The sequence below is a fragment of the Opisthocomus hoazin genome, chromosome 9 (genome assembly GCF_030867145.1).
Source record: "Opisthocomus hoazin isolate bOpiHoa1 chromosome 9, bOpiHoa1.hap1, whole genome shotgun sequence".
Lineage (NCBI taxonomy): Eukaryota > Metazoa > Chordata > Aves > Opisthocomiformes > Opisthocomidae > Opisthocomus > Opisthocomus hoazin.
In genome coordinates this window covers 35,892,148-35,917,215 of record NC_134422.1, presented here as the reverse complement: position 1 = coordinate 35,917,215, position 25,068 = coordinate 35,892,148, and the positions used below count along the sequence as shown (strand labels likewise).

Sequence of the window (25,068 nt, the reverse complement as noted above, 5' to 3'; positions counted from 1 at the left end):
TGGAGTATGTTACAAGACATGTTAAAGAATGTCCGTGTTTTAAATCAGTACTGAAATTTACTTATATTAAATAGAGAAGTATGGAGGAAAGAGATAATTAGAATTTTGTAGCCCTTCAAAGCTTAGGAGATAGTAATGTCTACCGCAAGATCGCAGGAGGGAGTTTTAAAGCAGTGGACTGCAGCTGAGAGGTACCTCGCTCTTACCAACTCAGTCACCGACCGTGGCCTTTGGTGACGTTAGTAAAACTCTTGATTCTATGGACAGTAGTAGAGTAACTTCTTTATTTTGCTGGAGTCATGGGAAATACCAGTTAAATTTTCATGATGCCAGTACCCAAAGTGGTCTCATCCTGGTGCTGTGGCACTTCACTAATGCACTTGGTGCAGAACTGAAGCCGCAGTTAGGTGTCGTCTGGGCCCCTGTACGTCAGTGTCTTGTGTCATTACATCACCAGGGTGTTGGGGTGATACACTTAGGAGAAACCTCATAATACTCTGGAGATTCAAAAGAAAAACTTTGTGTTGAAAACACAGAACACAAGGCCTAGTGATGGATGGTGTAACCTAATTTTCTTTGCTGTTTTCAAAGCTGGGGTTTTCCTGGGTTCTTTTTCGCTAATTGCTGATAACAAAATCACCTTTGTTTTAAGTGTCTGTGAGTTTGGAAGATAGGAGAAGTTCTGAAAGACTGGGCAAGAGTCATGAATGCAAATAAACATCGTTTTGAGATTATAGGCCAACGCTGATACTGATAGCAGCTGATGCCACCACGTTACAGCCAGTTCATCGTGCAAGCGATCCTCTCGTCCTGGAAGTGTATGATGTATAACCCGCAGCAGTCGGATTTCTGCTCTTCCTTTGTATTAATTCTTTGTTTTTAAATCTCGAGGATACACCATGAGTGAAGTCCACACTGTTTCATTTTGTTTTTTAAGCACTCAAACTATGGTACCATTTTGCAGGGTGTTCTCCTGAGAGATGCTAGGGACAGCGATGGAAGCATTCAAATGATAAAGCAAAGCTTTATTTAATTTTTTGTAAATAACGAACTTGATGTGATAAGGAGAAAGTTGGGGTGACTGGACTTAAGATTTGCCACTTTGCAGTTAGGAATTTGAGTGCCTTTGAGGCATTTAGACTTGCAAAGAAGCAGTTTAAGGGCAGTGATAAAATAGCAAAACCTTCCGTCCTTGCACTAAGCAGCCTGGATACAGTGGCAGGGGTAATTTAAATTATGGCATATTTGCAAATCTGTTCTGTTTACAGGAAACAAAGAGAGTAGGTTTCTTTCCTGGAAGGTGTCTTTGAGAGAAAGCTGTTATTTCCTGGGTGACATCAGTGCTTTTTTCCCCACTCTGGTGATTTCAGAGCAGGGATTGATGGGCCCCTCTTCCTTAACGAGTTTTCTAAATTGATTTGATCATTGCTTTTTGTCACTTTTGTAGAACTAACATGGAAATGACAGAAAAAAGTCTGACACACCCAAGCACAGGGTAGTAAAGTTGGTAGTACGAAGTATCAGCAGCAGCCATAATTGACAAATAATACCCCTCATAAATACTGCCAGTCTTTTCAATTAGTTTTCATCTCAAATTCGGGATGCAAAATGATGGCCTGTCAACTGACAATGGATGACAAAAATTAATAAATTGTCTTCTAAATAGTATGGACACTTAAGAAAAATTGGGCAGCCAATTTAGCACAGCATGAACCGGGGGGAACCTTTTGTACTGTTGCCGTGCCACTAATGTTGTCTGGGTCTTTATTAATGGTGCTTGGCTGCTGCTGACAGTTTTGTTGCTACTGGCAACTTTCTTCATTAAAATTAAAGCCAGCGTCAAATCCCATTAGCCGCACTCTGGGTACCTTGCATTTTTATTTTTATATATATATGTTTTTTTTGTCTTTACAAACATGTTCTGTATCTATAGAAAGTTGGAAAAAGGTGGTTAAAAATTAGTCTTTCATCTTGTCTGTGACTGATTACTTAACTAAATAACAGATTAAATTTCTTTGAGAGATTGTCTCCAACATGTTATAACATACCTAGTCTACAGCCAAGTAACCGCACACAGAAATCTGTAAATGATCTTTACAAATTACCTTTTGTGAACATAGTGTTCTTCTGTATCGCCTGCAAGCTAGTTGGTTCCTCGATGCTCTTTCATGAAATGGTAATAGCCTCTGGAGGAGAGCTGCTCTCTTCTACGGTGTTCTTCTGTTGCCTGTTCAACTAAAATATTAATGATGTTGCATATATTCTTAAGATTGAGTTATCAACGTGTGAAAGGCAGCTCTTTGAGGAAAAAGATGCTGTGTGTATCTCTACATGATTTTTGGGAGGAACAAATATATTTCTGGAAACATCGTTTAGTTTTCTGCTTTAGAAAGTCTTGGGTTGACTTCTTCAGACAGAAGTCTTCATTCATAGAAATATATGGCACTGGATAACAGCTTTTGGTATACCTGCTGTCACTACCAAGTATTGTAAAACACTAAAATGCCGAGTTGACCAGTCCAGTAAATTATCTGAAGTACATCAAAGCAATCCATATTCTGTATTACAGATCACACGTAAAGACTTGACCCCAACTTTAAGACTTTGCATGGAAAAATCTGATGCTACCAGAAATGTCTCAAACAGACGTGCTGCCAGAGATGCCGACAGTGGACCATGGTCTAGCTGTGTGCTTTACTAATGGAGTACTCTTTCTGTAGCATCACACTTTGCTACCTGCTTGTGTATCAGACATTTCTAGAGGTAGACGTTTCCAAGGGAATTTAGTCACTGCCCCTTCATTACACCATCTTGTGTTAATTATACTCCTATGGACTTGTGCACCAGACCACCCTAGCTAGTCACAGAACGTGCCTTTTCTGGCGTCGTTTGTGTATGAGCCAGCGATCCCAAAATGTATCATCTGCTTCCCGATTCTTGAGGCTTCTGATAGATGGGCATCCCTTGGGAAATGCAAAATAAGACTTGGGTTTACATCTGTGGGATGGGTTGGGTTTGCAACCCAAGTGTGCTGTAACATGCTTCTGAGTGGGCAGAGAGGTAGAACAAAGTCTTCTGTCCTCACCTTGTGCTTGCTGTTATGACAATAATCATGTCCTTTGTTCAATTCAGAAAGTAGGAGGTGAGGTGGTTCGTCTTGAGTCCAGGCTTTGAAGCAGTAGCACCATGAAACTGCAGGTGAACGTGGGCTGAAGTGGGTTTGTTGCAGAAAACCAGCAAATGGCTCCGGATGCTAATACCTTCTTCTGACACCCTGTTTTCTTAGCAGCGTAAATAGCGCAAGTGCTGTATACGTAGCACCGTTTAAATGTTCGCTTAAATGGTTGTGTTTGGGAATGATCTTATATGGTAAGCGAAAAACAATTAACAGTTTAAATGGTCTTTTAAACTGATGCACTTGCAGCAATTTTTTGAGTAAAGTATGTGCTGCATGGCTCACATCTGAATTTCAATTCAGCTGAAATGTAGATTAAGTGACCCCATCATTCTCAAGAATGGATACTTTATAGAAGGAAAATAAACTCGTGACATTGGATTGGCATCCATCTATTAAATCCAAGTTGCGTCTCAGCTTTGCTGCTAAATCTTTTTGGTTTAAAAATAGTGGAAAAAAAAAGTGTCAGTAGTTAATTGTTGACTGAAGCTTAGTATCTGTTGAAGCAAATGAGGCATGAAATGTACTACATAGGAAGTATTGTATCTGAAGTGATTTTAACATTAAAACAATATTACAATTTTTAACTTGCTGACACAATGTGCAGAATCCTTTATTTTGAAATTGCACTGATTAATGCTAAGCTTCCTTAAGTGGAGGAGAGGAGGAGTTTGTGCTGTAGATAAGGCAGAGCAGGCCCAGACAGACCAGCTTTTTCCTGCAGAATCACTAGTTTCAGGCATATTAAGTAAATTTTGGGTTGTTTCAGATTATTACTTCATAGGCTAGAGGAATCCTAATAATGTCCTTGTTAAAAGCATTAATTTAAAATTTCTTAGGAAAGTTCTTTCGAATGACTGACACTGGCGATTGTCTCTCATATTATGTTAACTGTAATTTCTGTAACACCTATCAGAGTAAAAATGGATTACTTCTGCTAGTGACAGCAGTAGCTTTGCCTTTTTGCAGTACCAATTTAAGAACACAGTGCAATAAACCTGTATTTGAAAGTAAGTTGTCTTTAGAGTGTACCTTTAAATCCCTGGAAGTGGCCTTGGATAGGTTTTCAGTAGGGTTCAATGAGGCGTTGTAGATGTGGAGATACCGTGCTACAGAAGTCTTGAAATGCATGGTGTAGATTGAGCAAGTCAAGAGTCTTCAGGAACGTTGATTACGAGGTTGTGCTGTAGAGAGGTGTCAGTCTCCTGTGCTGACCCTGCTGGTGGGTTGCTTCTGGGAACTGGGGAGGTTCCTTTCTGCTCCACTAGACGTTGAGTTGGTCTTTGACAAAAGGCAGAAACCCACAGACTCTTGTGTTCTGTCTTCTGGTCAGCAGAAGTGATTGAAGGTCTTGTGTGTTGCGTTTTTTTAAGGGAATTTTTACAGCCAATAAAATGCATTTTTCCTCTCAAAGCACCCAACAGTGCGACTCAAGTCATGGTCCTTGACCAGCACTGGAAGATTTTGGGGTGAATTAGCTACACATCTTGATATTGAAGCCAGAATGATTTTGTTTTCAGATGATAAAGTACAGTTCGATTCATCGGCACAGTCGCAAGGACTATTGTGTGTGTTTTGAAAAGCGTAATTTAACAAGACATGGCTCTGCTGCACCTCGTAGATATATCGTAATTTTTTTATAAAGAGTTTGTTTAGCTCAAAGTCTACTCAGATGTTAAGCAAATAGCAAAGGGATGTGGTGGTAGCTGTCTCCTTATGCAGTTGCCTGTTTGTGTCTGGACAGGTTCTACGTTTATCTAAATATTTTCCTTTTGTTTAAGATGAAATTGAGAGCACAAGTGCTTTGATGCATTCGCCTGTACATGGGCTATAGTTGGCAGTGCATCATGTCCGGAATGGGCTGTGGTCTTCAGAATGTGTATTACACCTCAGGTGTCACAGGTTGATTCCTTCGCTTTTCCTTGTGGAACAGCGTGGTGGCCTCAGCTCAGATGCTGTCTCGGCACAGAGTAGGGTAGCATCTAAATTTTTTCTTCTTTTCACAAAACATGAACAACTTTACCGGAGAGTCTGTTCTAATCAAAACAAAGTTAGTATTCACCTTACAATTATATTAAAATATCCTTTCCAATGTGATCCATGCTGTAGGTCATTCTTCAAAGGATCAGGTTATACAAGAAATACGGTTATGACTAAACTGATTTTTCCCATTTTCGTCAGCTTTTTTCTGAACATGAAGCAGGATTTTATGAACTTCAGGAAATAGGATCCAGATTAAACCCAGTTACATTGTGTTTAATGCAACCATTTTAATGGGTAACCCCTCTTAGCCCACTAGCATATCTGCTCGCGTGACTGCTCTGACTTGCTTTCTGTTGACTGATAAAACTGCAGGTAGGTGCCTCAAACGAGGCATTTCTGAACTAATTTCTTGAGACAGCACTTCTGATCCCACTCTGAACTAAGCACAACTGCTGCCTTGATTTTGGATTTTTCTGGTAGTTGGTGTGCGGGGACGTTGACATATCTTCCCTCAGAATCCATCTGTATGTACCACTTGGTCCTAGGCCAGCAGGAGAATGTGCTTGGTGTGGAGAGACATTTCACTTGCTGGGTTTTAGAGTTATGGGTACATTTTGTAACGTTTCAGTAACTCTGAAGCAGCTCAATGTCTGGAAGATGCTAATTCAATATGTACAATTTCCTTTAGCAGGTAGAGGTGAGTCAGTTAAAGAGGGTGAAGGAATGTTTTCTCGTTAGGTTCCTTACTCTTTTTTCCTGCTGTATTGATGAGAGGATGGTAACTGCCAACCATACATTAACTGCATCCCTGAAGGATTGTCATCTTCATTCCTGTCCCTCTGAGTTGGACATCTTTAAGTATGCAAACAGTAGGATGAGTCAGAGCATGCAATTACTGTTTCTCTGTGCATGTGTGCACAGACATATATATTTATTTTTTCTTTTTTTTTCTTGGTCTTAGGAGAGATTTGAGGAAGGAGAATGGGGTGGGTGGAAGGAAGAGCGGTGGAGCATCTTTGCAGCGTTGAACCGGTTCGGTGTGTCCTGGGAGGCTGGTCACATCATGAAGCGGTCCAGGGAGTGTCGCTGCCTATCCGGCAAGAGTATATAGAGTGGGGTCACTGGTGCCGATCATCCTGTGACCAGGGGACAGGATATAAAAGTGAAGAAAAGTGAGGCAATCAGGAAATACTGTTAACTAGAATAACGAAGAAGGTACCCTTCTACTGCAGAAGGAAAAAAAGATATTTCTTATCTTACCCCTACAAAGGTTTAAGGACCAGAGGTATAACAGTTCAGCAAAATAATTTTTTAATTCAGGACACTCCTTTTGATTAAAAAAATAATAAAAAAAAATTTAAAAATCCTGTTATAGTGCTGAGTTTCTGAGGGAGTTGTTCACGAAGACCTTTTTGGTCCCAAAATTTCACAACATGAAGTGCGAATCCTTTCTGCACAATAATATGGAACACAGTTTAAAAAAAAAAAACCACACACTTTTTTTTCCCCTGCTAGTGTTCTTGGTTTTGTTATTCAGTAGATGCTGTATTAAATTGGATTTTGTGTCCATCATTATTAAAATGTGAAGTGTGTCGGTCACAAAGCATACATTTCAGGGCAGTTAGCTGAATAATTCTTTTCTTTATTATCCCAAATTACTGCTGAGCTCTGGAGAGGTGAGCAGTTTAGCCAATTATTGCCATTTGAGCTGGATTTGTGGGTGATTAGCTCCTGGTCGAATTCAGTCCTGGCAAGGGCTTTGAAGCCTTCGCTTGTGTGATTTTCACAGCAGTGAGGTAGGAATAGACGCGGCTAATGACAGGAAGGTCGCGTGGGTTATGTGACCTGTGAGGGGGGGGCTCGGGTTTAGCAAATAGGGCATCCACAATAACAAGTGTGTCACTAACCCCGCCGTGCATAATCGGAGTTTTATAGGATTGTTGGAGATGCTGACAGCTCAATTAAAGTGTAACCCTTTGTACCATATACCCTGGCAGAATGACAGAAATATTACCACCAAAAAAGGGAGGGGGCCACAAGGGAACTGGTTAAAGATCCAGTATTCTTTTTCTTTCCCCCCTTCATCGGAGCTTGCACAGAACAAGCTGCAAAAAGCATCCATTTGTGAAATAATAGGTTGTCCGGGGGAGGGGTATGGTGCCAAACATGGCTACAAAAAAAAAGCTGCTCTTAAGTGGTCTTCCTGATGTTTCTATGGAAACACTATAGTATCAGGATAGAAAGTTAAAATTGGGTTTTAAGCTTTTCATGGCTTTTCTCCCATGAACCCCCCCTCCCCCCCAAATCCCTACTTTATATAAAACATGATAAAGAGAATTTCAGGATTCGGGAAATGGAGTGCTACTATAATGAGAGCCGTATCGTCTACCTAGAAGTAGTAATGTCTGCGCAATGATTCCTCTTTTTCTATCATCCCCCCCGAAGTTCAGTTTGTTTCTTAAGGAAAATAAATGTTCTGTTACATCTTTTTCATGCCTGACCCTGCAGCCGTTCCTACGGAATGTTTCTGCTCTTAGAGCCTTTTCCAAATTAACTGTGCCACGCAGTCCTGTTTGCTTGCACTGGGTCGGGTTCCCAACATCAGTTTTCCTTTTAATTTTAGTCTAGGTAGCATTGTTTCACCAAGCTGGTTGGCGTGGATGCTAACTTCGTTTGTGGCCGGTGTAGTTAGAGCGCAGTGCGGGATGCTGGAGCCGCAGCAAAGAGGTAAGAGTTCAAACGGAGCTGAGCGCTGCCGGCTCCTCTGCTGCTGACTTAGACCCCTTGGCATCAGCCGTCTGGTTTCTCTGACACCAAGATAATGATTTGCATCGCAGTGCATTTCGCATTAGCGCTGACGATGGTGTCAGGGAAACCACAACTGACAATGCCAATGGGTTAATAAACCAACTACTTGAGGTTATTAAGGGCTGTGATTTATTTTTTTCATTTTAGCAGCCCAGGGTAAATGAAACAAACCTCGGAAGGCAACAGAAGCAGAAACTACTGTAACGCAGAAAAAATTTGCAACTTGCTAGGTGCTGTGCCTCTTTCCGGGTGGTAAACTGGGTTTAGAGCGAGAGAAGTGCCATTCCTTTAAATGCTCAATTGCATTTTTTAACACACTTAAATATTAAACCCTGTAGAGTATGCGGTGTGATATTGATTTTATAAAGTCTAATTTTAGAAATAATAATAAATTAGGGCTGAGAAAAGCATGCTCCTTTCATAAAGCTGTCAGTTGAGGGAGTACTCAAGAAGTCTTCTACTTTGCTAAGCATCTCCGTACTTCATGTACCACGTTGTCTTTTGACGTGCCTCTTGGGGGTCTGGAGTATTATCCTGGCCGTGGTGCAGACGAGTGCAGCTTTGGGCTTGCAGTGCTCTGCCCGGGCGGTGTGTGTGTTGCTCCCTCTGGGTACTGCACCAGGGCTGGGTCTGTAGCTTTCCGTTCAAATTCTTTGGACGCTAGGCTGGCTGCTCTTGCATGATCATCTTTTTGCCCCTTAAGAAAGGTGCTCCTTAGGTGGGTGAATGTGACGTGCCAGATGATGGCTTCCTGTTCTCTAGTCCCCAGATTGTGGTGCAGTTGTCTCTTCTCAGCCACCTCATGCTTCTCAGTAGGGTTAGTAGGTTCCTATGCACAGCAAGATCCTGAGGAAAGCTTGTCCATGCCATACTGGAAATACGCAGCCTTCTGTTCAAAAAACTGCAGCTGCAAGGCTGAATTGTGAAAACTTTACTTAAATTACTTGCTGTGTATCAGAGGAACTTGTGCGTTACCCGCAGTTGGCAGGTAAGGTCAAAATCTGGAGGCTGAAGCGTTGGAGCCGTCATTAAAAATAAAACCGCACTAACAGTGAGCACTGTTTGTTCTTCCCGTTTACCTCGTCTTTAGTGCTGAGGTTCCTTGCAGGAATTTGGTAGCCGTTCTTGGTCGGAGGTGGCAATTGTCATTGCCGGTTCTGCAGTGAACAGTAAGACTTGCTTAATCAGCACTGAGAATTTTTTTTAGTAGATCTTTCTAAATTTTTTTAGTAGCTTGTGTGCAGAGAGCTTGGGAAATAGTGGGTTGCAGGTTGATTGTCCTTCAAGTTTTAGCAAAGCTATTATCTTTTGCTCCAAGTCAGGTCTGGGATCCTTCCTTTTCTTTGTCTCCAAATGGAAATAGGGGCTGATCAGCCTCAGCATTAGGTAACCATTCATGGCGTAATTACCTGCTGCACTGAGTTATTGCCTTGTGTTTAGGGAACGTTAGAAGAGAATTGGGTTCAATGTTCTGATTTCATTTTCTCCTAAAGCCGGTGTGTAACATAAATCTGAATAGTTTCTTCAGTGGGGAAGCATCTTTGAATCTGTAGCAAAACTGTGCTGCTGCTGTGGTGCCGGTTTTTAAGGAAGGTGGGGAGGGGTTTCCTGTGTGCCTGGCTGCAGTAAGAATATATGGGGTCTGTTAGGGGTTTTTTGTAGTGGTGGTGTTAGATACTGAAGTTTGAGAACATTTGAGGTCTGCTGTTTTCAGATCTCTTTAGAGGCAATCCACTTTCTCATAGCCTTTCTTTTGTGATTCAGTTGGTCCCCCAGTTGTGCCCTGTTACTGTAAGAGATGTTTACGACAGGTTTCCAACTGTAAAGACTTTAACAGCTTCCTAGCAGATTGACCAAAAGGCCAAGCAGCATTCCCTTAAGTTCCTGAGAAGAAAGACAAGTTTGGGAAATCAAGAAAACCAATGACGTTTGTATGGAAGGATTCCAAATACATTGGCCATCTTCAGCAGTTGATTCCCTGGAGGATTGGTTGCCTACTCTGGTTTCTGCTCAGATTAATTGTTGAAGAGAGAGCAGTGCCTACCATAAGCTTCCCATAGCATGCAAGTATTGTTAGTAGGTGAAATAGTTGGAGCTGGTGTCTACCATGTGCTGGAAGAATGGACTTTAAGACTAGGAATCTGTTACAGTTAAATATTCTGGAAGCAAAAAATATCAATTAAGAATTAATCTCTTTTTTATTATTAGGATAAGCTAGACTAGTCCCAGTGCTGCTGGCCAGGCGATCTAGAGTTGCCTAGTCACCCCAAACTGGAGGTTTTACCAGCATTTCTTCCCCGTGTAAATAGATGTAAAGGAGGCGGGTGTTTTGTTGATCAGAATTCATATGTAACAGTTAGTCTGTGATCCCGACTGGCGGCTGTTGCAGGTATGTGAGGGAGGATGTTTCTGACAAGCGTGGAGTTTTTTTCTTTTGTGAATGGGATGCAAATGGTAGAGCTGTAAAAAAATTAGTAGCACTGCTAGCTGCTAATCATAGCTAGGAGAACGAAAGACCTGAGTGGAAAATAACGAATTTGTGCTGTTAATGATGAAGTGCAAGATTACGTGTTTCATTCTGTCAAAACAACATCAGGGTAGCAGTATGGGGTTTGGTTAGAAATTAAGGAGGGGAAGCAAAAAATCTTGCATGATGTTGGTACCTCAGCCATGGCAGTGTTGGAAACTTCTAAAAGAAAATGGAAACCAAAGTATCGTGTTTTCTTTTCCAAAAGGTCTAGTCTTGGCTCTGCTTGGCGTGCTGAAAGAAGTCAAATGTACCAAATCCTCTTAAAACGAATAAACAATGCCCCACCACCACCAAAAAAAAAAAAACAAACAGACCCCACAAAGAAAAACCAAACAAAAAAACCACCACCAAACAAAAAAACCCAAGTTAAGTGCTATGTCTGGAGCAAATGCAAAAAAAAATGTGCAGTCAAGCTGTGATCACTGATATTATCCTGTTTGTAAAACCTGCTGTACCTTGTGGCCCCTGAAAAATCCAAAATACATGGGAAAGTGCGGAAATTAAAATGGAGCACAACAGGGCATGCCAAGTCTGTTGCTCCCCACACAGCATTAATTCTGTGGGCCAAGCGGTGGCTGTGAACATCTCTTGACCATCAGCATGTGCATTTTGATGACATACATTTGTGGGAAGTGTGTAAGTCTGTCCTGCTACCATCTCTCCAGCCTGTCTGAAAAATGAGGGCGGCTTCGATGCAGTATTAGCCAACTTTGAGAGGTCACTCTTTTAAATGCTGATAATGTGCCGCGTAAAACCTGAAAAATTCCATAAAATAAATGCATAATTGTTTCACCATTTGTCTTCATTTGTTGTTTAAGCAAGCAAGGTTTGTGGCTCACGGGAAGGCACCTGTAGCGGCGAGATCGAGCAGATTACTGCATATTCAGATGAACTGTGTCTATTATGCGTAGCGGTCCCTTGACCAGAGTTGGGATGGGGTTTTTTTCACCTTAAGTCCAATCAATCCTACGCTGGTGGCTTTTCATTAGCTGCTCCTGCTCTCGCAGTAATGATCGGGATGCAGAGCCTGGCGGCAGTCTGTAACTTCTCCCGGTGCCCTGAAGCTCAACAACATAAGCTGATTGACTCAGTTAGGGCCCCAGTCTCTAACAGCAAATGCAATCAATAAATCTTTGTTGGTAAATAATTGCTATTGAACAGAGTTTTAATATAAATTTATGAGTGGTGTTTTATCACAGCTTGAGGCTACAGCAAGCCACTGAGTGATGGATTTCAGATAACACTTACATTCATTACATTAACTTTGTAAGTTATTTAAAGCTTGTACACTTAACATTGCTTTTGGCTTGCAATGACCTCCTGGGACTAGACGTAGCATACACATTACTAATAAAGAGCTCGCGGAACGTACAGACGGTCCTCCTCTTGCTTTGTACGGTGACGCAGTTCCCCGAGCAAAACCCGGGAAGTGAAGTTCGTGCGCTCCGGTTGAAGCCTTTTTCCTGGGGCTCGTTAAAAGTACAGCTAGCGCAGTCTGGTGGGAGAAGCCTTCCTCCGTTAGGCGCAGAATTGCAATTTTGGAGGGAAGGTGGTAAAAAATTGAATTTGAAGTGTGAAATTCTTCTCGGTTTGTGAGCAAATTGGAGGTGTTAAATTCTTCGTGTTGAATCTGGAGGCTTTGGGTCAGCTGCGCCAAACTGCTGGGCTGAAGTTGCAGGTGAAAGGACTAACAAATGAAAGATTTCATACAAATTGGGAGAAATGATGTTAATTAATAATAATCTGAGGCAGAGATTATTTCAACAACAACAACAAAAAAATCAGTATTTTGAAGTACAAGTTGATCTACTTAGTGCCTTACTGCATAGCTTGGAGACTTAAATGTGATTTTTCTGATGTGCTGTGTGTACGCGGGGGCCTGTTTGGCCATGACTGGAGACGTGCCCAAGCTACCTCTAAATTGCCTTGGAGGTACCAAAGGTCAGTGGGAACCCGTGTATCTTGTTTCCTAGGCAGAGTATCTGATGTGACTTAAATGTAGACATAATGTGACTGAAGTGAAGGGCTTTTTCTTTTTTTTTAAGTAACATTTCTTGTCATATCTGGGCCATTTATTTTTTTTTAAGTTTAGTTAATGTTAAAGTGCATTTATAACTGATCTAAACTGCGATACTAACAGCTTTTCTCCAGACCATTCTATATAATTGCCACAAAGTGGTGGTCTCTGGCCTTGGGGGAAAATTCGTGGTTTGTATGGGCTTCTCTGCTTCATAACACTTTAAGTTAGCTCCTTGTATTCAGAGCAGCTTCCTCTGCAGGTATCGGAAGATTTTTTAATTCTCAAATAATACCAAAATCTACTCTTTTTGCCAAGGTAGTGCCTGAAGAAAACAGATTGGGAAGTCTGGTTTGTTAGTTAGGCATGAATGGGTAGATGATACATATTTAATGCTGAGTATTTTTTCAACATGAAAGCACAGAATTCCACTTCAAAAGCGAAGTTAAATCCTCTTTTGATCGTTTTCTTCCTTTAGATTCAGCAATAGAATTTCAAAATTCACACCTGTGTAATAAAAATCATGATAGTAGTAGGTTTTTACTGTTTTTTGAGTTTATAATTAGCATGAATTGAAAGTTACGTAAGTAATGACACATTTTCTGTATAGCAAAGGGACAGTTAAAAAGGTGTGAAATAGGTATATTTTACTTTCTTCAAAACTTAAAAAAAAGGCAAGGGGAGGGGGAGGGGGGAGGAGGAAATCACCATTGTGACCCTTACAGCTTTTTCCCCATTAAAAGGTCTGAAGAACAAACCAGTGCAGGGAAACAGTAATTTTTGATCCCCACAGCACAGCGATAACTAGAATTGGGTCCCCCTAAATGCAAGCGAACGTGCTGCAGGTAAGGTGTGAAAGACTGGAAAGGTGAAGCAACGGATCACCTACTATAGACAAACATACAAGTCAAAGGCAGAAATAAGCTTTCATTTTTTTTTAACAGAAGAAAACAATGTCTCTAACCACTGGCAGACGATAATTGGGATGTGCGACTCACACTCACAGAAGCTTTTCTAAGAAAGCGTTTCAGAAACCCCATTCTCTCTTGTAAAAGTTGAGTTGTAGCAAGAAACAGAACAAAAAAAAAGGAGAAATCTGACCCCCAGATGGTCAGAAAGTTCAGAGTTTGTACCACTGCGTAATTCAGTCATCCGACACAAGCTTTCCATTACGGTCCCGTCCACAGATTGCTTTGAAGTGCAGAGGGTTGTTCTCGGAAGTTTTACTCAAAGTGTGTGTCCAGGAACAGGTGATTGTGAACTTGGCTTTTCCACTGGGATTGTCTCTGGTTGCAAAAGGAGAGTCGTGGGTTCATGTGAAGCGTGGGGCTTCAGCCGAAAGCTAGAACTTCTGGGACTGAGAGAGAAAAAAAAAGTTGCCTAGCTCTGGAGGACCTCTACTTATGCAGAACTGCCCCTTGTCGCCTCGTGGCTTTGGGACTGGACCTGCAGAGAGGTTGCTCTGTGAAGCTCCAGGTCTAATGGGAAGACAGATACCATAACTTGCTTTCGAGGTTTTAACCTGCTTTAACAAAGACAACTCCATAGGAGTTGGAAGCACCATGCTTGATAGTGCCATTTTCTATGTTCTGTTTTCCCATTTTTTAAGTTCCGTGGAAAATGAGAGTGGAAAAACTCATGGGGATTGGAGATCTGAAGTTTGTATTGGTTTAGATTCCTGGTTCTGATTTAATGAAATGAATTTAAGTGTCTGCTTTTATCTGTACTCAATCTGTGGAACTAGTGGGTCCCTGTCGCCACCAGGACATTTCAGTAAGACTTTCAATAACCAAAGTACTGTATGAATTCATTAGGAACTGGCTTCTGACTTGGTTTTGGGGATGAAAATTTCTTAGAGGAGTGCATTGCTGAAGCATGGCTTGATTTACCACCTTCAGTGCACTACAGCATGTTATATTTTGCTTTTCTAAGTGACTTTCTATTCTTGAGCTGAGAACAAGTTAATACGCGGTAGTAGTGCACGTCCATTTAAACACCATGATGGCTTTTTGTCTCAGCTGTTGATTGTTAAGCATTCATCACTGATGTTTAGGTTTAATACAATTTGTGGAAAGGTGAGTCACCTTGTCCACCTCCTTTCCTCTCTGATCACACCTCTTTCATTAAACTACAGAATTTATTGGAAAAACTTTGTATTTACCCTGTTACCATTTTTGCTGCTCTTGCCTGGAATTGGTGTCTCTCTTGCTGGAGTGAATAGCTGGGAGGATTTCCATTGCAGTGTCACCTTACTGAAAAGGGAATAAATGTATGCTTTTCTTTCTTTGTGGAGAGGCTGAGTCTGGACGGCAAGGAATCCCCAGGAACATGCGGAAGGGAGCACAAGCCACAGAGTAGGATCCTCATTCTCGCTCAACCTCGGGTTTATCATTTATTTTAGAGGGCTAGGAAATGCAACAAGTGTGGTGTCTTATCAACTAGGAGCGTGTATGGGTAACCTTACTCTGTGTCACATTAAAATGTACTTTCCTGAGGCATGGAATTCAGTGCCAAAGGGTTTTCACTGACCTGTTGGACAAAGCCAGTACTGATACAGTGTCCTCTGTTTACGTGACTTGGTTTAGGAAAGCCGCACTGAGAGCTTTTCCTCCTACATTGCAAGCACTGAAGCTGCTGGTGGAGAAAACATGCATCGTGGGAGAAGCGAGGGAAAAGAGTAACTTGCAGGAGAAAGCGTATCTAAAAGTGTTGGCAATTGTATTTATCTCTTTCTGTGTGTTAAATAGTTGTACCTTGGAAAAAGTGTGTTTAATTTTTTTTCTTTTTTCCTCTAACAGGGTATGCTGCTAAAGCGAAGTGGCAAGTCCTTGAATAAAGAGTGGAAGAAGAAATACGTCACGTTATGCGACAACGGTGTGCTGACCTACCATCCTAGTTTACATGTAAGTACACTGTGCTCTCCGTACGTTCACCACCATCAGGCCCTGATAAAGCAGTGTTAGTGAGTTCATCCTCACGTGTTTTTGTTGAGGCCTCTTTGGTGGAGAAACTGCTTTCTCTCTCTTCATTCCCTGCCCTCTCAAAAAGGCATAATCTGAAATATAATTCCGCGGTGCAAGTCTGTGAGTACAGTCAAGTTCCTTTGAATCCCCTGGAACAGGGCTTCCCTTGCATCCCAAGAGGCAGCTGAAATGGGATAAGCCTTTATTTTGTGCTGATGTTTTTATGGACTGGCTGTCGATCCCAGGATTGAAAAACAGAAGCATTTTATAAGAAAAAGCATCCTAGATGTGGTAAAGGGTGAGGAAAGTTTCTGGTATTTATCAGTGTGCAGTGGTGATGGTTTATTCAGAAGTCATTCTCAGCAGCAGCCTTCTGAAAATGGCATAGCTATTAAAATATGCGCTGTAAAACATTTTCATGTAAAGGCATCTACGCTGTCTCTGCGCAAGGATCCTGTCTGTCCCTCTCAGTGTGTATAGTGCAATCCCTAGGTGTGGTTTTGGGGGTGCAAGGAGCGCAGTGATCTGACTCAGAACTACCCCATCCCAGAGGTCATAAAGCTAAGATTTGTCAGAGCTCGTTCCATGCCAGAGCAGTTCAAAAGACAGAGCCATTGTGGAGCCTCCGCATCTTGAAACTCCCAGGAGATTCCCAGCTCCTTCACTTCCTGTGTAGTATAGGCAAGAATAAAACACAGAAAACATGGTATGAACCTCACCGAGGTCTTCAGAATCATCTCAGGTCTGGTATTTTATCATCATATCCCATATGAAAATCAGAGGGTGGACAGCTGTAACATTTTTTAGGGCCAGTTCTTTCTAAACCTTTTGGTGTCATTTTGAGCTCCTGGGCAGTTTTTCATTAAGGATTGAAGACAGAGGTTTCGAACAGCTGTATTTCTGTGGGTGTGTGGTGAGGCTCTTAGACCTGCACATGGATCTGGCAGGAGACTTCTGTTTTAGATGGGTGATATATCGGGAGCCCTACTGATACTGTGCTGGCACCAACTTGCCGTTCCCTGTCTGCTGAGTATTACCATTTGCTCTGGCTTGGCACGAGATTTCATAGTCTCAGATTCTGCCATAATAATGGTTTGCTGTAGTTTCTGATGTTATGTCTGTGTCTCTTAAAAATTACTGAAGTTACATGACAACTAGCTTCAAGGCATTGCTGCTTTCCACCAGAAATCTTGCCCCTCAGCCCTTGTGTTCTAGAGCAACGTTTTGTCCAGTTTTTCACTGTTCCCTTGTGTGACACTGGACAAGTCTGTCTGGCTTCTTTGGCCATTCTTTAAATTTGGGGAATTCTGCTGTGAAGTAGTCCTGAAATACCTAATTTGTGTATCAGAATTGCTCACAGAAGGGAAGCATGGATACTGCATGCCTTGGAGCTGCCCCCATGGAGCTCCACGTGAATTTCCTTTGGATTGTGTTGGCCAACACTGGGTCAACAAGCAAGGAGGAGGCAAGCTGCCATTGTCCGCACCCACGTCCCTTCCTCGCTTTGTAGAAGGGCTCTATTGTTCCTGGCGGTTGCTGTGCACGTGTGTTTCATTGCCTCTTGCAGACAATAGAGTACTTCTTCTCTGTGGGCTTCCCTGGAGCTGCTTAGTCTCCCCCAGAGTGAGAATCCATTGAGATTAGAGGTAATTACTTTGAGATTAGAGGGAAATCCACTGGAGATTAGAGAGAATCCATTTAAAGAAGAAGTAATTACTAGCCTGTAATTGTTTCCCCTGCCATACCCCCCCCCCCCCCCCCCCCAAGAAAAAGGTACACAGCTCCATATTTCCGTTTGCTCAGCCCTCCTTGCGTAGATCAGAGGGGTTTGTAGCATACTACTTTTCCCTTTGCTGTACGTGGGTGGGTGGTGGTGAGGGACCATGCTCGGCTCCTGGCTGACAAGCAGCTACTGGGCAAAACGTCGTACTCGTTCAGGGGCTTCTTTACTGAATCCACTCTCTAGGAGTATCTAGGGTTCTGCTAATTCGTGTTAAAATCTTGCTACAGTGTGATTTCTGTTACAAATTATGCTGGTTTGATGCCTTATTTCTATTACCCTCAGCCTTCAAAGAGTCACTGCACTACTTCTGCAGTACGTTCCCATACTATCAATGGAGTATTCATTGTCTGTTAGCCATTTGTTAATATATCCTGCGGAGCGTTCTTCAGCCATCAGGCGACAGCATGTGAGTAGTATCTTCTCTGCCCAGTGCAAACCATAGTGGGAGGACGAGGCAGAACCAGATACTGAAAGTCAGTTGCACTCCCAGTACAGTTTGTACAAAACTTTGTAGGCAAGAAAGTCAGAATTTCTTCCTGGGTATTGGCAAGTGAATGAGGTTTCCCCCAAACAGGTCTCTGGTAAGGTGTTTCTGGTTAGGTTTTGCGAATTTTTTGTTTCTCTCTGATTGCTTGTTGCTTTTTTCACAGCAAGCCAAAGAAACTGATGACTTTTTAATACTGTGCTTGCATTGCTGTTTGGGATAATTTATTAACATTGCTTTGAAAAATAAGGACCTTATTCCTACCAACCTTCCCGTTAAACAGCATTGAAGGAAAGAACTTTTGTTAACCATCAAAAGTCAGGTTCCTAAACTCATCAAAAGCCTGGCTCTAACCTGATCTGTTAGTTAGAGTTGGGTCATGTCAAGTGTGCAGGTCATTCTGGTCACACAAAATTTTGCAGTTGTAATTCTGTGAAGCGAAAAGCGGGCTGGGCTCTAGTGGTGGAAGAAGTAGTAAATTTAGAAGATAATTTGGTCTTTCCAGACTGTGATTTGAGTCAGAACATACCACCTGCATTGGAAGAAACTATTATAATATTTAATGGCTGATAGTGAGTACTGTATTCAATATTGCGTGAGATTTGGCCAGAAGTGGATCGGTTGTCTCTGTCAGATGCATTCAGCGGCAGCTCAGGCACGAAGGCAGTGTTTTTAACAGAGAGAATGTGTCCGTGTTGCAGAAATCAGTACCGTCAGCCTCCTTGAAAGGATTGGCTACAAAATTAAAGGTTTTGGGGTGGAGAGTGAGAAAATCAAATTAGTAGCTTTCTTAGAGAGGAGGTGTACCTGGGAGGGTCAGGCCTGTTTGGCAGGGCAGCATGTTGAAATGAGTGCTGTATTGTGCCAGCTAAATGAGTAACTAGTAATGCCACCAGGCTGAGGTTTGACACAATAGCTAAATTCATATTCTTTCTTTTCAAGAAAGTGGGGATAGAGAAAAATGAGGAAAAAAAAATATGTACATAAGCACCCTACTGCTTTCTGACTTGGTCATGTCAGTTTTTTTCAAGAGCCTCAAACCTTTCCATCCCTTGGGATGCTGAGGAGCTATGCCAATAGAAAATGGTGGGGATAATGAGAGAGAACTTTGACCTGCAGGCTTCAAAGTTCACCATAGCTACCTATTCATCTTACGCTTCTGGAGTATAGCCGTTGAGTGGATGACTAAAATTCTGGCTGACAAATTCAGTGTCAGCCTCCCCAGAGGGCCCCGGGGGAATTTGTCTAGGCATCTCTTGGCTTTTAATGGCAGAATGCCATGTGCGAGGGCTCCCGAAATGTATTCACCAGGATACCTGCTGGGCAGCCTTCATGCCTCTTCTTTATCTAAGCCTCGTCTCGATGAATAGCTGATGATGTTTCACCACTGTCTGTCTGCCAGAGGGTTGCCATCGTGCCACAGGTCAGAAGATGACAAAGCTTTAGCTGTGGATGTCCGTTTTCTGCTCTTTTATCCCCATCATCATCACTGCCCCTCATTTATGAAAAGCAGGGGGGGAGGGGGTGGGAAATGCTGAAATCAGCTTTTTTAGGGAAGGACACTTTTTCCCCCTTTTATACTTAATCTGTTCTAGATTTGATTTTGAATAAAAGCACAGTGCTGTGGCACCTTATGGGGGAAGAACAGCTTCTTAAATACATGAGAAGGAGGGTCTGATGCCCATCCAGAACACACATGGTGTGTAAATCCCATGTACCTACACAGCAGGGTTGATTTGTGCTTGCTGAGGTCTGTATTGCGGTAATGCCACTCTTTAATCTTGCTCCTGTCCTCGCTGATCTGATTTGATAACCCGCGTTGAGGTGTGTAGGGCTGTAGCAGTGATTGGAGGGGGGGAACCTATCTTCAGCTCCTTGAGAAGTGCATGGATTCACCGGGTCCACTCAATTCATCGAACAGTAGCCACGGGTTCTAAGCCCTTCCTTAAAAATAGTGCTGACTACGTAGCAGCCTGTGTGAGCTAGCTCAAAGGGAGCATTAGCAATGTTGTTCTGTCCTCAAATAAAGTGAATGTATTTTTTTTTTTTTTTAAAGCAAAATTTCAGCCTGGTAAGGAGTCATATCCCACAGTAGGCTAAACTTTGAATTTCAAGAATATATTATATGGACACATCTTCTTGGAAGATGATACCAAGCAGACCCCCATTCATGGACCTGTAAAATTCTTTGAGACTTGGGGTGGGGGACTGGGCTTTCAGTTGAGCTTTTTTGCTTGGCCATTCCCTCCAGGAAAGGCAGACTTGGTGAGAAATAGGAGACTGTAGAAAATGTCCTCTGTGTTGGTAGCTGGAAGTGTTGCAGACCCAGGCGCTTTTCTCAGGTCCCATAATACGCAGCATTTTTCTCAGAGCTGCAGTTGAAATTTTTTGACAATTATCAGTGCTTACTATTTCCCTGAATAATTTGCAAATGGAAAGCGTGCTCTCCTCGATTTTTTAAGCGATCGCCGTGCTAGCTGGGCTGCGCGGCGTCTTCGTGCGTGGCCTGTCGGGAGCAGCGCTCGCCTTCGCGGTTATGAATAACCGCCTACAGACATCGTTTCGGTTCAGCCTTATTTTCAGGGTTGCATTACCTCAGGCTGTTTAGTAGCTCCGAAGTGTGTTGGTTGTGTTGCTTTAATAGAAATATTCATGCCCTTATGTATTTCGAAAATACCATCATGTATGCTTTCCCCCCCCCCCCCGTTTTTGCTTGAAAGGAGTGAAAAGCTGGATACTGGCTGCCTCTGAGAGCCCTTCTAGCTGGCCTTTGCTATGAACAACTAATCCTCAAATCAGCCTTTAGTAAATCAATATTGAAACTGCCAAAAGGATATGCGTATCTTGCTTTTCACTTAAGATTTAGCTCTCTCTCCTGAAAGGGTAGTGATCAAAGAAAACCCTGCAGAGCAAAAATGATTATATAGTTTGATGATGAAGAGAAATCTGTCTGAAGCATATGAAAGTTTCTATTATAGTTATTGCATCCATTAATATGCCTAAAACATTGGTGAAGATAGAAAAACTGAGAGGAACAGATATGAAATACACGTGTAGTACTTGCTGATTACAGCCGATGAGTTGATGCCATGTACTGTCCACTCACCACAACTGGCACTCTTTCTGGAAGCCTTTTTGTCAAAGCCATGTTCAGAGCAACATTCTCCTTTCTAAATTTCTCAGAGCTTTCCTTTCTTAATTCTAGCATGTTTCACTGTGAATTTACACTGCTTCTGGGGGTAGCTAGAGGATAACTGACCTTTATGGAAAAAAATAAGTGTTAATCATGCTGCTATAACTTCTTTTGGTAAAGATACCAAACATAAAACATATAACCTATGATGTTTTAATAGCGAAAGAGGCTTTTATAAGGTGGTATAGCTGTAGAGATCACTCATTCACTTCATAGCTTCCTGGAAAACGTCTTATCTTAAAGATGCTATGGAGTGGCGATCAGTTTGGGAGAGGAACTTGGAAATGGGTGGGGAAAATAGAAGCTAAAATGTGTTTGCAGTCCTTAAGTGAGACCTATCATTTGGGATAGCTGTCAAGGCAAATTATCTTCCACCCCCCGCCCCCGGCTTTGTGGCTTTTCAAACTAGAAATATTCTTGCCTGAAAGTGCCGTACCACCTGCCCTGCTCAGTCAAAAATCAGATTGTTGTTACTGATGGTCAGCGAGTTACCCTGTGAAACACTCCTCAGATACGTATTCCCAGTTGATGGGGAAGGAGGGAAAGACTAATTGTTCACAGGAACTTCTGACAATCGCTTCCATGACTTGTTACAGATACTCACAGGTCACCAAATGCACAAACAAGTCGAATGTGAAGCATTTTTAATATCAAGTCCATTCCTTTTGGAAAGCATGACAAGATTTATCATGTCATTAGTATTGTAGCAAACACAACACTGCTGTTGCAGAGCTGTGCAGACTTGCAGTGTGTAGTAAGGAGCAGCAAACATACATGTTGGTGTTGTGTCTGCTCCCTCTTCAAAAAGGCAGGGAGAATTTTTGGTGTCAGAACAAGATGCAATTTAAATGGCAAAAGCCAAGCTATTAATTGACCATGGGGTTTTATAAAACAGAGCTTCCTGTCCGGCAGAGCTAACTGCTGTGGATATAAATGCTTCATAAATTACTCAGGATGGTAAAACTCTGATTTGTCTTTCACAGCGGTTCTTGTTACGAAGTCTGAATGAGAAGTGAAGTGCAGACGGAAGAATTTTCTTAGATTTTTATGAAAATGAATGATGCATTTTTAAAAACCCCAACATTATGTGAAACTGCTTTTGTGTTGAAAGTGTTGCCCTGAACTTGCTCCCCTGCAACACAGATCGAACTGATGAACGCCATAGCATAGGTATCATCAGTGCTTTTTATTACTGAAATTCAATGTTCTTGATTCCTGGATGTGAATAAAACAGATTCGAGATGACCTTCTTTTTGTCAGGACAGAGTGCTTTAGGGTGATCAGTGTTTTCCAAAATGCATTTTCATTCCTATGTTCTCCTCGGAAAATAACATTTCATTGCTTTTCTTAAGATTAACTATACATTATGAAGGCAAATGACATTATGCCCGTATTTATATGCGAGAGGGGAGGATGGCTAATTTAACGGGAACATTTGATGAATATATTCCACTGTGGCTCATAACCTGATGGTAGGTTTGTTGCTGAGGTCCTTCCCGGGAAGAGGCGGGGGGGGAGAGGAGTTGGAGACTTTTGTTGTTTCTTAGGTGTGCCTGTGGCCCCAAATGGAAACCAATCAAGGAGCGATTTATGTTCATTAAGTGCTTGTCAAAACTGAAAAATTTTCTAATCAACAGCAATCTAGCTGAGGCCCCTCAATGGCTGGGAGTGTCGCCTCCGCAGTATCGGCTATTTGCCTGTTACAACTCTAGGCTAGAAATCCGCTGATGATTACATTAGGCTAAGCTGCGAAGTAAATGAACCATGTCTTATTTAGGTGCAACTAGCTTCAGTGTAGTCCTGCCCCGCAGGGCACTTTATAGCGTTTTATGGCTTTAAAATTAGTGTAGCTTCCCATTTGCTGCAGGGTGCTGCATGTTATGCCTTTGAACTCAATAAGCAAAGGGAAGGGGGCCTTTTGTTTTTTTTCTCCACCTCCCCCCCCCCCTTTTCTTCTTTTTGCAGTTTAGCAATTTTGTTTTGCATCTTTTCCAGACGGCATTTTGCAATAAAAATGTCTGACTGCCACGCAGAGGCACAAAAGTCAAGGCTCCAGCCATTTACCAGTCTGCTGGGGGTTTGGGGGTTTTGGTCTGGGTTGGGGGGAAGAGGACTGGGTTTTGTTTTTCGGAAGCGGTTGTTGCTGAGGGTGAACAATAGGTTTTGTGGGTCCAATAGGTCAGTTCACAAAATTGGAATTGCGTTTCAGAAAATATGCCACCCACAGCCTTTAAAATGTCATCCAGAGGTGCAACCATAAACTTTCTTTTCCACAATTGTTTTTATTTCACCGCAGATCAGGAAACACTATCTCAGCCTCAGTAAGCTAAGCCTTAGGAGCATTTTGTCTGACTGAACAGTGGGGAAAAACCAGCACAGAATGAAGGTGTTTTTCTCGGAAGCTCAGTGTAAACCAGGGACAGAACTGGGAAGGATCCTGGGCCTGGAGCAGTTCCTAGGGTTGGAAAAACAGTCTTCGTCTGAGAGATTTTAGTAGGTCAGAATGAGAAAAAGTGTGATATTCTTTCTTGTGTACCACTATAGACATGGAAAGGCACTGCCCTCTGAGAGTCTCTCGTTTGGTATGTAGCACTTTGGGAGAGGTTGGCAGTGGGACAGATACGTGGTAAAAAAAACACGTGGGGACGAGGCTCTCTACGAGGGAACAGGTATTTTTTAAAATGTTAATGTTGCCACACATGATAATCCTGAGATGAGTGGTTTTGATGTGAGCTTTGAATCCCATTCGCTTAGTGCCGTGATGTGAAAAATACAACTCCCATGAAGGGGTTTCTCTCTGTCCACAGTCCAGCTGAGCCCAGCCACAGGAGGCCCTAATTGTTGTCTTCTACAGCTTGATCCTTCTGTCTTCTTGGTGAGGTTTCTTGACCAAGAAGACAAGGTTGCAGCATTAGCCATTTCAGTGCAATCCCAGGACAGAAGCACAGTCCAAAGCAGTTCAATCGGAAAGAGTCCGGCTTGGTCTGCTGTTGCTGCCAGTGCAGAGCTGGACCTGCTGGTGTGGGCAGGCTGCCAGGACCTGTCCGCTCTGGGGTGACGGAGACCTGGCTGAGTAAAATGGTCCAGCTCGCATTCTTCATGGGCTTGTTTTCTGTTATCTTGGAAAATATTTTGCAAGCAAGTCAAGAGGTAAATACCTACCTTAAGGACAGAGGGACTTGCATGCAGGCAGCTGTGCAGAAAAGTGTGGAAGATTTAGCTCTCACGGTACTAACTGATAAATATTACATTCAGTAGCTCAGCATTCATACACACTTTCTTGTGTAATATGCTGATAATGAAATACTATCTTTTTGAAATACAACGTAGGTAGTAGAAAGACATTTTTTTTATGTGTATGTGACAAGAATGGCCATCTCTTGTATTAGAGACGTTTGAAAATACTCAAACTCCGTAATGTTTTTGATATCCACAGTGTTAAATACCTAACATGAGCCACGTCTTCAACTTAAGGATCATTCTAGGGAGGAACCATGCGGCCACATGCTCTGTGGTGCTTCAGGGAAGTATTTACACAGAATCACAGAATGGTAGGGGTTGGAAGGGACCTCTGTGGGTCATCTAGTCCAATCCTCCTGCCCAAGCAGGGTCACCCAGAGCAGGCTGCACAGGGCCTTGTCCAGGCGGGTCTGGAATATCTCCAGAGAAGGAGACTCCACAGCCTCCCTGGGCAGCCTGTTCCAGGGCTCCGTCACCCTCAGAGTGAAGAAGTTCTTCCTCATGTTCAGATGGAACTTCCTCTGCTTCAGTTTGTATTTGAGGTATCTTGGTAGACTTGGATGGTGTGAGTTTGAGTCGCAGCTGCATGGAAGCAGCAGCCGCCAGCACTTTCTTCTGCCTTTCCCTCAATCTCAGCCATATGTTCTTCCTCCCCTGAAAAGGGGGCCAAGCAGGCGGCAGCAGCATGAAGCATGGCTGCAGAAGAAGAGATGTTTGCCTTTTGTCTTCGGTCTTCTTGACTGGGAGAAAGTAGGCAGCTAGCTGGAAGCATCGCCTAAGTCTGGGCTCAGCTTGCGGCCCTTGGTGGAATGTCTTCTCTGGCTTTGAGGGCTATCAGAAGCCATTGTGATGTGTGGCAGCAAGTTCAACAACTGCTAGCATTGAATACGGA

The 25,068-nt window shown here is 42.6% G+C and overlaps 1 protein-coding gene across 10 annotated transcripts in view; it reads left to right on the top strand.

Moving 5' to 3' along the window:
- AGAP1 (ArfGAP with GTPase domain, ankyrin repeat and PH domain 1) overlaps nucleotides 1–25,068 on the top strand; it is a 385,086-nt gene that overhangs the window by 220,476 nt on the left and 139,542 nt on the right. For all 10 annotated transcript variants that reach the window (XM_075429671.1, XM_075429670.1, XM_075429669.1 and 7 more), the window contains one exon: nucleotides 15,312–15,416. In XM_075429671.1, the coding sequence (XP_075285786.1) occupies nucleotides 15,312–15,416 (105 nt within the window). The remainder of the gene's footprint in view (nucleotides 1–15,311; nucleotides 15,417–25,068) is intronic.